Source organism: Castanea sativa, chromosome 4 (genome assembly GCF_040712315.1).
Source record: "Castanea sativa cultivar Marrone di Chiusa Pesio chromosome 4, ASM4071231v1".
Lineage (NCBI taxonomy): Eukaryota > Viridiplantae > Streptophyta > Magnoliopsida > Fagales > Fagaceae > Castanea > Castanea sativa.
The window spans coordinates 49,085,209-49,097,540 of NC_134016.1; the positions used below are offsets into that span (position 1 = coordinate 49,085,209).

The window sequence follows — 12,332 nt, forward strand, 5'->3', positions numbered from 1 at the left end:
GAGATCAGCAATTTAACAAAATTTCAAACCACAAACCATATAAAATCTAGAAGGGCAAGCACCTGCTTCTCCCTTCTTGTTGAAGTTATGTGATGAGAGGAAACACTAGTTGGAAAATTATTTTGTGATGTCAAGTATTCTAAAATCTGACTCAGGACACTTTTTGAGACATTAGCTCTTTCACATGCAACATAACATGCTATAAACTCAAACATATGGCCTATGTCTTTCTTAGAAGGCCATTCTGTGAGCTTAGGCTGCTCCATCTACTTGGATGTCTGTTGCAACTTCTCCACTGGTAGGCCTGTAAAATTTCAATGCAAAACCATTCCATCAAACAGCATAAAGCAAGAAGGGACCAAAAATGCAAGTAATAAATGGACAGAAATTAGACAAAGGGACTAAATTATTACATTTTAAAATTTGAAGGACCAAAATCGAACCTATATTTAAGGGACTAAAAATGCAATTTACCCCGTAAATATTTACAAACCCACCAAGTGGAAGCCATAAATAAATCATATATTGATGATCTGGCAAATTTATCCCATTCTAAAGTGCATCTAAAAAGTGGCTGAAAAGAATTTTTTGAAGCCAGATTCTCACAAGTGCTAGTCCTGCTTTATCATACATTTATATTATTTTGAGGCCCCGTTTCCCTTTTTCTCCCCACTTTTTATTTTCTACTGCACCCTCTACATCGTCATCATTAATGAATTATTTATCTCATGTTAAATGCAATACACAACAAACACATGAAACAATGAAACATAGAAGAAAGTGTCATAGGAAATATAAAAAAAAAGATTGCATAGTTGGAAAGTTTAGTCAGATACAATTACCCAGCACAATAAAGTTGAGAAACTAAAAACACAGCCACTAGTGCTAAAGATAAATTGACAAACCTTTTAAGCCAACGTGATTCTAGAGCCTCCCCAAACCTCTGCTTCACTAGAGCTCCACTGCGACAGTCTGATGCACTTAGCTAACAAAGCAACAGATAAGACACATTTAACTTTCACTTGAAAGGCTGTTTCCATAAAGTTAAACTATACAACAAGTTATTGAATTGACTTTTAACAGTATGTTAAAATGGTTCAAATTGTTGATAGCAGTAGTGGGATATACCCCAAGCTATATCAAACAGAAACAAAGAAGACAATTATGCTTTCTGTCCGTAGCATACTTGTTGCTGAAGTTCAGGTAATAAGAAGAATCAATAAGTACATCAGAAGTGAAAGCAAAACTGCTACGTTTGGTGTCCTTGGGAATAAGGCAAAACAAACCATTTCTCATAGCACTGATGTAGTGAATAGAAACACTTCTACTGATAAACACAATAACTCCAAAATGACTAACTGAAATTTTTTGTGCTTTGCATTCATACACAACAATCAGGGGGGTAGTCAGTTATTTAGAGGGGAAACTAGAGCTTAAATTTATTGCAAATTGGATTCAATGGCAAGCATCTTTGCCCACAGTTTCTGCAACCTACCAACACCATATAGATATTTTTTCAAGAATCTAAAGATGATGTCTGAAAATCCCAAACCAAAAAGGATTTGTTGGGTTTAACCGTTAAAAAGCAGTTTCAACCAATCCTATAATTAATTGATTCAAGTAATAAGTAATAACTTGCAGCCAATCTCTGAATCCAACCAACCCAACTGTTTCTAACCAACTCATGTGAAACCAGCCTATCAACTTAATAATTGCTTTGGTCTAATTATTTGGTTAGGATATATTCAACCCAACTTCAGGTTGGTGTCAAAATCCACCCCAAGACTGACCAACACAAAATGTGCAGAATCCAAAACATTGCAGTGTGCCACAACATGCATTAGGCCATACCCAGTGCACAAAATCCCACTTTTGTGGATATGGGAAAGGTGGTAGGCAGCCTCTTCCCCCCCCCCCCCCCCCCCCACTTTTGGTTTTTTGGGAGAGGCCGATTCCCATTCTCCTATCGCTTGAATGGAAGGCACTTGCCCTCGCACTACAACATGCATAGTATTAAATGAAAACAGGGGAACTTGAGTACATTAGAAGGATTAAAAAAAAAGAAGGGAAATGCATCCCAGCTTATGTGCATGTTAGCTTATGTCATATCAATGGCTATATTAATTTTTAACCATGCATCCCAGCATCTTGAGCTTCCTATTCATGATTATATGCATATTAGGATACATAAAATCAATAAGTGAAACCATCAAATCTGGAATAGTCAATACAGTTCAAAAAAAAATTGTGCAATTTCAGGTGATACCTCCAAAATCTCAAACCCTTGCTCTTGCGCACAAGCATAGATAGCTGCAGATTTCCCACACTGCAACACAAGAAACAAACCTTTTAACCACCAGTATAAACAAAAAGCATTTGCTATGAAAACATTGAGTTTCAGAACATTTATGCCATATGGAAAATAAACGAATGAGTTTCAAGTTTCATTAACAGATGATTTCACTTAACAATGAAGGAACTCAAACGTATTACCCCAACATAAAGCAGACAAAGACTGGTGAGAAAAGGCCAACAAAGAGTCAAATCTAACAGTAAAGTATATTGGCACAAGCATTGTACAAAACCTCTTATCTGTGGAATAAGATCCCCTCCCATTGAATCCTTCAATTTCCTCCTATTTTTATTTAGGTGTAAGACACGTAGCATTTAAAAATCAAATAAATGCCGCGTGTCTCAAACCAGGCTAAAATTGGGAGGGAATTGGAGGATTGCATTGGAGGAGATCCTTTCCCTATAGGCAGGATAGTGCACACTAACTTAATTACCAAAGTTTGATTTTCTACTCATCTACATGCACCTCCAAGGAAAATCGGTTAGAAATTCTAGAATAGATTTCCTTCCAATGATTCCTAAAAAGAAGAAAATAGACCAACACACATATTGGCTTCCACCAAAGACAAACTCCTCTAATTAATAGGTGTCATTTTTATTTTTATTTTATAAATCAATGGATGTCAAAATTATTAAACATTAATTGAGAAATGAGTGATTATATCTCCAAGTTAAACTCTTTTATGACAAAGAATTTCTGAGATCCCTAAAAACAGTAAAGAGATTAAGATGCAGGCCCAATTGGACATCATGATTGTCAAACCTGCTAGGTCAGTAGAATCATACTGTAGACTATTGTGACAAAGCAAGTTAAAAGAACATTAGTACCACTGATATAACCCCTCATTCTTTCAACTTTTTTCTAACACCTTTTCCCAACAGCAGCATTGGGTTCTACGGTTATAGACTTATAGCATCCTGCCCACCCCATTTAAGAATTTTGTTTAGGAGAGAAACTCACTACCTATCAAAATTTGTCTCCTAAAAGTCCTACCACCTGAAAAAAAAAATTATTTCTAAAAAAAAAAACTTGTATTGAAAGTTAATGTTTTATGAAAAAACCAACTACATACGCAAACATTCTTTATTATCTTGCAAAGTTCCAAGACTGGCTAAGCCTATTTGTATGCATAATGACATGTTATTTTTATAATAGCTACTGTGTATATCAATACTATGTCCATAGAATATGATCAATTTTATTTTCCACAGGATGTCAACCCAGCCTCAACCTTTATCTGGGCTTAGTATAGGCAGACACCATTTTTTAGAATTAAAAAGTAAACTAAACTAGGAAAGAAAATAGGATTACCAATAAATGAACCTCAAACAAGGAAAATGTGTTATTAGTCTTCAAAGCAATATTCCTAAGAGAATTTACCGAAAGATGGCCAAAATCACCATCATTTTTAATGCATGTTGAGATATGATAAAGGAAATAAGGTTCTTCAAGCAAGTAATAACAACACCACAACTTCAAGTACAGAAACCAGAAACAATCCAAACTTAAATTAAAACAAACAGAAGGTGCAGCTAAAAAAATATATATTTGGATATACCCCAACTGGTCCTGTAACTAAGAGAACGTTCTTTAGACCAGGTTCTTCATCTATGTCTTCTGAATCAGAACACCTATAATCTTCATCTTGCATGTCACATTGATCACCATCAGTTCGAACTTTGCTGATTTGGAAACCTCTTTCATGCCACATATGTAGCCAATCACTCAAAAACTTGACAGATTCATCATTACCACATACCTGCAGGACACCAGAATAACAGAATTCTGAAAAGTAAATGTACATCATCTCCAATGAGGAACAGGACAAAGCGGAAAAGGTGTCAATCTACTTAGGTAAATAAATAATTGAAACACACAACATCAATGCAAAGGAGAGACTGATACAACGTATCTGACCTCAGTAGCCTTCTTTGGTTTGTACTTATATGTCCATAAGCAATTCTCAAGCTGATTATCAGGACTTGCAGAGTATGACATCATACTGCAATATCAGCATAAATGAAAGAGATATCAATATCTAGTATTCCAACTGAGAATCATGCATAAATGATTTAAAAACTAGTGATAAGTGTCACAAACAGTATAGTTATAACTCAGTGAAAGAAAAGGAAGATGGGAAAAGTGGCAGAAATGCATGTCTGATATTATACACAAAAATAATTGAATTGGGAACTAAGTATGATTAACTTTTTTTATTTAGAAGTAACTAAGTATGATTAACTTATGTGATGGCTTGACAAATGCATCCATGTTTGATATTTCAAACCTGTCCAGTAGTCGCCAACGATCACCGATTTTGGCATCCACATCATCAATTTCCTGTTCAAGATTTTGGAGCATAGCATCAACCTGAAGTATACAAACAATACAGATAGTTAGTATCATGTTGTGTGCACCGGTAATGCTTATACCAGGAACTGAAAAACACAAGGGAAAAAAATACTTGGAATTGAAATATTCTTACTCTCTCTATGAGTGCTGATGAAACCTCTTCACCTTCAGCCACTTCATCGGCATTATCACTTTCTTCTCGGGCAGCCGCAGCAGCCCTATATGCCTTCATAACATCTTTTTCACCATCAGTACCCTCTTTCTCTACCATGCTATTATAAAGTTCTATCTGAAACATTAAGGCAATCACATATGACTGTGTTAGCAAAAGACAAATAACAATCCTAGGATACATAATCATCTGCAAGCACTCATATATGGACAGATATACATGACAGAGCTGGCTATAATAAAGAGCATTAGTTGGTGAATCATTCAGGTTATCAGAATCAAACAATAAAAGATCATATGACCCTATCCATAACAAAATTCATATCCACCATTCCACCCTATGAACAAAGAAAATAAAGAAAAACATCATATTACTCAATTACAGAGAAATTTAGTTTTTTTCCTTTTCGCAAGTCAAGAGATAAATTGATTTTACAAACGTTTTAGACATGCTATACAGAATACAGGTTAACTTGTAAAAAAAAAAAAAACATATACAGGATTGAAACAAATAACAAAAAGCAATCAAGGTATTGCAAACATTAAACAAGCAAGACATTGAGGAAGAGAAGCATGTCAATAGAACTCTATGATTGCTCCTTATGGATAAACAAGCCTAGAGTTTTTTTTTTTTCCTTGTAGACAAAGCTATACAGAATACAGGATTACTTTAAAAAGAAAAATACATAAATACATACACACACACACACACATGATTGAATGAATAAAGAAAAGCAATCAAAGGTATTGCAAACATTGAACAAGCAAGACATTGAGGAAGAGAAGCATGTCAATAGTCAGAACTAGAAGTATAATTGCTCCTTATGGATAGATAGATAGACATTGATTTAATCTATTACTTATTTTATGGTTCACAAAACCCTAGACAATCACCAAAACTAGCTCATATGAGCATGTGGAGAAAAATATTAACAAAAATCAACCTTGATTAGCTCTTCCTGCATCTCAAGATATTCCAGTTTCCTCCTCCTTCCTGACACAGAATCTTCAGATGGCAAAGCTGTAACACCAACCGTATCTGTAACCTCATCTGGCAGAGAAGAGATTGTAGCTTGGAGAGCTTCCTCTAGCTTCAACTTCCCGGACACAACGAAAGCCCTACATATGTATCAACAATATATAGATGTACTAGAGTACAGAATGCAAAGAGGGTGAGCAGATTAACTGGTGAGGCTTCAAATTACCTGGAAAGGATCAAAAGAGAAGATGGCAGAGAATGATTGAGAGACAAATCCAACCAATCACGAAGCTGCATGGAGAAGTTAAATATTCATACAATAATTAATAAACTGAACAAAAATATGTTTGATATAATTGAAATCAGTTTATAAGAAGAAAAGAGCTACTATCTACTTCGGATGACTGGCAATGCTTTTTGAGGATCATGCAGACCTATTACAGCCATTTGCTTCAAAAAAAAACTTAGCTACTTCAACACAACTACACAAACTCCCCTGCTTTTCTTTTCTTTCAATACACAACAGCAGAGGGAGTGGGGAAACTTAGTAAACCTTTTTGATAATTCAATTGCTACAACAAGTGTGGGTAGGGGAATTCAAAACCTTGGCTCTCCTTATAAAGTAGATCAGGGAATGCCACTGAGCTACAAGGCTCTTGGCGCATTTAGTATTACTAATATCACCTAACAGTGTAAACATAATTCAGACTCAAGTTTGCAAACCTTACACAACACTTCAGTGACTAAGTAGGAAAATGGAATGAAATAAATAGACACAGCTTAAGAAAAAAACCTGTTGGCGCATTTCTTCCACTGAACGATTTCCAAGCATGCCTCGTTCCCTACAATCCTCACGAAGTTCAGCTTCTGAAAGGGATTCCACACCCTCCGCTTGAATCAATCTATCATCAGCTTTAATCCTGAAATAATAAACAGGGGAGGGGGGCATTCAATGAATTCACGTATGGGTTCAAAGACAGTATGGGTTCAAAGACGGTTAAAGAACAAAAAAAAATTGCAATCATGTCATGTATTCCTGTTGTAATTTTCTACAGTGATATGACTTCATCAAGGATGTGTTATTCAAAATTGCACCAGTACAAGAGCTTATATAAATTTAACAGGACATTTGCTACTATATCACCATGTACAAAGGCTAATAACAGTTATCTACAAACATTTTTAAAGATAGCACAATGGTGCTAATATTTTTGGCAGTTTCAAAGGTTTCTTCAGCTTTTAGCTTTGGCAGAAAAGATTTATAAAAGACCATTTCAATAAGGAGTAGTTAGTGCAAAGACAGCAATCTAAGGAAAAGTTGTTTCAGTGGTTTATTTTCTTCTTTCTCCACCAGAATAATAAAATCTTAATGCCATGGTAAGTTAAACCAAGAATGTGAGAATTGACACTAAAGTTTACATATACAGTAAGGAAAGAAGGAAGAATAAAATCCTCAAAGACAACCAAATAACAAGTAAACATTGAATTATCATGCCTCTTTGAAGTGGTAGAGTAAATGCTGGAAATATACTTGCAAAGCATTATATATGGTTGTAAACAATGGGGGGAAGGGGGGGGGGGGATATAAAGACTTTTAAGTTTTAACAGACTGAACTTGCAATACTCAGCACATTTAATATTTATTAAATGTGAACTAACAGGAAAAACATCGAAAAGTAAAGGAAGATTATCCATATATAAACACCATGGAGATTTTGAATATTAAAGTTAACCTTTCCTGAAGAAATCTACTTTGCTGCAGAATATCTGACTTCCTAAGACAGCTAGCAGGCCCAGAAAATAAACCAACTTCCTCCACCTCATAGTCCTGCGAGTAATTCATATATAATGACTCAAAAATCATTACATTGTAGAGAAACTAAACAAACAATTCAAAAAAGGAAGGGGGTGGAATTGAAAGAAGGAATTGGTGATGTATTCAGATAAATGATGCAGTACATACCACTTCAGGTGCGTGTTCAAGTTGGTTAGGACATTGATCCAATGACGCTTCATTCTGTACAGTTGATGCATCACAAGGATGTAAAAAGATGGGAAGCTTATCAATATGTAAGGACCCAGCAGAGCTTTCAAAAATTGATGATGATGTGTTTTCTAAACTATGATTGGTATCGATAAAGGTGTCATCACAAAATTTCCAGTTTCTCCAATCAAGAGACGCCGCCTCATCCTGCATAGCAGAGAATTTAGGTTTCACCTTAGGTGAGGAAGGTAAATAAAGACATTAAAATTCGGAAATTAAATACAATTTTTATTTTATTTTTTAAATTTATACGGAAAGCTAACTTTGAAGTACCATACTTGAGTTGTTTCAAATACATGAATTGGGCCGCAAGTAATACTTTTAATGTCGAGTCTTATTTACCACATTTCAGGTATTGCTTCTTTTTCAAGATTCACCAATTTTGCGTTTTTTAACCCTTATGTAATGTTTGGGCGCGGGGGGAGGAGGCTGTGGGGCATCATCCTTAGGCTCATCATCGTGCTGCAAAGACATTAGATGCATACAATCAATATTCGGTGTAATGATAAGAATAAAGTGAACCACAAGATATATCATTACATTGTTGGTAATGTTATCATACCATAGAGCCGCCTTTGTGTCCTATTTTGTGTCCACCAGTCCCACAAGTGGGTACTCTTCTAGTACGTTGTGGTCTACCTCGTGGGGGTGAGGGCTGCTGAGGGGGATGCTCGTCCGGTACATCAGTGTCAATCCCAACCGGAGGCCCTAAAGGGTCGGATGAGGATGAGGTATGTGGGTAATGATGCTCTGTATAGCTAGGAGTGGGGATCATTGTCATGGGCAAAGTGGGTGCATTGGAGCTGGTGGGTGGGTATGAAGGTGTCTCAGGGTGCGTAGGAGGGGTCATATGAAAATCAAAACCAAGATCAAAACTAGGCTGCGAAGGAGGGGTGGGTGAAGGGACCTCGAGTTGAGGAGATGCATGCGGGATGGGTGGAGGAACCTCGGGTGGAGGAGATGCGTGTGGGATGGGTGCGGGTACCTCGGGACTAGTTACAACCCGAGGGGTTGTTGCACGCCGACCACGGCCCCTACTGCACTTGTGCTTGGGCTTGCTGTAGCAGGCCGACCACGGCCCCTAGCCGCACTTGTGCTTGGGCTTGCGGTAGCACCTTGACCACGGGTCGATGTACTTCGGGGTGTTGGGTTTGTGCTTGGGGTTGCGATAGTTGTTGACTCGGTCTCATGCCCATTGTTTGCCTGCCCATTTGCTGCAAGACCACCACCAAGCCCGGCCACATTATTTAGGACACGTTGGACATGGTTGTGTGCTCGGTTGCCTACGGGAAGCATCTCCAACGAGTGATAAATGGCTTTCAATCTAAAACGGAGAAAGAACCGGTACAATCAGATTTGATCTACTCAAATACTCAACTAAGAACAAAAAGTGTTATTAGAATACTATATGTAATAGAAAGTCTTTTTAATTGGAGGTCGGTCGGATCAAACCAGATTTGCTTTGAAAAAAGAAATCAATTGATTCTACGTTCCTACATGTGCGAAGAAAAAACAACGTAGGCAATAAAATCTAATTTAACACATTACCATTATATCTAATTTAGCGCTGTTGCGGTCGACATACTTTCGAGTGACCGAACGGTACCAGTGGTAATAATCATGATTGCGAGGCATCTCACCAATCTGAGGAGGTGCATGGCAAACTCGTTGTTGTCTCGTATCCCATGTAAGGATATACGGTCCATGCTCCTCCCTCCAATTCTTTTCCACCTTCCCACGTAAGTCTATTCTATGCAGTCTATCATCGTACACAACATGGTCGGGCCGCTCTTGCGCCAACCCAAACTGTCGAAGGACACGATCTAGGTGGTGTGTCTCTACTATGCAAAAACACACCAGTGGCACCCTTGCCGTCCACGTATCCCTCCCTGCGACGCAAAAGTCAGGAAGGTGGCCGAAGTCTGCCTCATATGGCTGCCATATAATCTACAGTAGAAACAAAATATAATTATCATAGCATCTTAAAATGTGAAACAAAGGAGAATACATAGATAAAGGGAAAAACAAAAATTAAAATAGAAGATATGTTAAAGCAATGATTTCAACATATTCTTAAGGAAAATTAACATAACTTCCACAGAAATTTTGTATATTATTACTTGGTCCGGCTGCATTCTAGCTAATTGCTCACGATAATGGATCAACGCCGTGCCGGATGGCCTACTCTTCGGGCTTGACACCCGCACCCACCTACAGTTACGATCGAATAACATAAGATATTACCACTTAGTTACTAAGAATAGTACATTGCATAACACACACTAAGTATCAGGAAAATACTTACTTAAATGCAAGTGGAGCTTTTGGCCATGGGCCATAATCGCATCCAGGTGGAGGCTCTTTCCTCGGGCACAAGAATGGCAACCTCGCCCATGCCCAATACTGGACCAATTGCAACGCCCCACCAATCTGCGATGCCTCTTTATCACTTGCCCGGCACAACTCTCTATACAACTATGCCAGGCAACCACTACCCCAACTATACTTTGGCGGATCATGAAGGTTCCGCAGGAACTCCAAGAACATCAGATGCACCCTATCTCCCGACTTATCCATGAAAATCTTATCCCCTAGTAGTGCTAAAATATAGCACCGGGCATACTGATGTACTTGCTCCTCCGTTGCATCATGAGGCAGTGGCTCTGCAATGCGCTCAACAAGGCGGCTAATGAGAATTCTTTGCCCCACCAAAGTTTTGTTGTCATTCTCCGGAACGCCAAAACCAAGCAACTCCACACACAGTTGCCTCCAATTCCCATCCACCACAGTAGTCGGCCCAACCAAGACCTCACCGTCTATAGGAAGTCCAAAAATGACCTCCACATCTTCTAGGGTGATTGACATCTCACCATGTGGAAGATGGAATGTATGAGTCTCCGGCCGCCATCGCTCAACTAGGGCCGATATTAGGCAATGATCTATCTCTCTGGAAGGGACCCTAAACAATCCTTCTAACCCCACCAACTTGATAATATCAATCACCCGATTATCTTGCATCGTTATCTTTGCCATCTCCTTAGCGCGACCACGGCATGTAAGTGAGCCCGAGTCCTGTAAAATGGATAAAAATTATAGCGGTTGTTAGAATTAGATATACAACTTTCAAAGAACTTGCTAAAAGTCAAAGACAACGTAAAAATTAAAGCAGTTGTTAAAACTAGATATTTCACCTCGCCATTCCAACTGTCCTCTGATCGATGATTTCGTTGTCGCGTCAACAATGAAGGATCTTCTGGACCAGGGCGCACAATCTCTGGCTCCTCATCGATCCCAGGCTCCATACTGCAAAGAGTGCAACAATATTCCACAAAATTAAGTCTTCATAAATAACTCTAATGCCCACAAACAATTATATTAAGCCTAGTTACATAACCTCAACAAACAAGATATGAAGAACATATATCCCAAGTCAAAATTTTTATCATATATAGGAAATATGTGGGCAAAATTGAGAGCGTACTCTTTATTAAGGTGATTCTATCTCCTTTTGACAAGTAAAGCTTCTTCCATCCTTTTGCAGTTTATTATTAAATTCTTTATTATTAATTTTTTTAATGATGCCATATTAATCTCTTAAATATTTGATAGGTATTCCTTCCTCTAGCCATGCCAACAACCATTAGACCAAGTCATTTTCAACATCCAAATCAGGTAAAAGTAAATAAAAATAAATAAATAATTGATTTGTGTAATTGAATGTTCATTTAAAAAAATATCTAACATTTAAGCTTGAGTTAATTTGAATCTAGAACCCCTTTTCCTATTGGAGCAGTGCTTCTCCAAATTTCAGCTTCATGAGTATGCTTCAAAGTAATGATTTCTTGAATCATTTAAGTCAAGTAAAATATTTGTTGTTTCTATTTTTTATTCTTCATTAGTTATGTTTATTTATAGTTATCACCTTGTTACTAATAACTGAAAAATGTCCATCTCTATTTGTGCAGAATTCTTTCTCAAATGGTTTTACACAACTAAATCCTAGGCAAAAATGATTTGACTCAGAAGTTATCATATGAGTATTCAACTTGGAAGATTTTTGACAAGTTCTCAAGTTGGAAGATTAATCAAGTAACTAATGATTAGAGGAGTGAAAGCTGCAGTAGATATTTTTGTATTTCGAAGGCAATGAAAATAGGCCTATTTATAGGAAATGTTAGATTACATTCCTTTTTGTATATTTTCTTTTGTTATGCCTTCTCATCCTCTACTAAAAAAATTGTATAGTTCAACTTGTTATTTATACAATTGAATAAAACCAATAGCAATGAAAAGTATTTTCAATTCAAATGCTGATTATAAGAAATTTTTGTGAACTTGTGGTGTGGACAATTAAAATATAACCATTGTAAAACAAATGACTTGATTTATTGAGAAATATATTTCAGTACAATGGCTAACAAAAAGAAAGAACA

At 37.1% G+C, this 12,332-nt stretch overlaps 1 protein-coding gene across 1 annotated transcript; it reads right to left on the bottom strand.

Annotated features, from left to right (window-relative positions):
* On the bottom strand, positions 1 to 7,698 carry LOC142633066 (uncharacterized). The gene is made up of 11 exons (XM_075807342.1): positions 7,589 to 7,698; positions 6,649 to 6,775; positions 6,082 to 6,146; positions 5,821 to 5,995; positions 4,839 to 4,994; positions 4,641 to 4,723; positions 4,271 to 4,355; positions 3,912 to 4,112; positions 2,267 to 2,326; positions 906 to 985; positions 1 to 304 (listed from the first exon to the last, which is right to left on the bottom strand). Exons 1-11 carry the CDS (start codon positions 7,696 to 7,698, stop codon positions 253 to 255), a joined length of 1,194 nt encoding a protein of 397 aa, XP_075663457.1. The 3' UTR covers positions 1 to 252.
* Positions 7,699 to 12,332: the final 4,634 nt, after the last annotated feature.

Bases quoted from the DNA above. Each gene is read 5' to 3' on its own strand.
- LOC142633066 (XM_075807342.1), bottom strand. From the start codon at position 7,698: ATGAATTACTCGCAGGACTATGAGGTGGAGGAAGTTGGTTTATTTTCT. The intron at 4,724-4,838 runs GTAAGAATATTT...TGTATACTTCAG, and splicing joins CATCAGCACTCATAGAGAGA to GTTGATGCTATGCTCCAAAA. The intron at 4,113-4,270 runs GTCAGATACGTT...GGTGTCCTGCAG, and splicing joins AACCAAAGAAGGCTACTGAG to GTATGTGGTAATGATGAATC.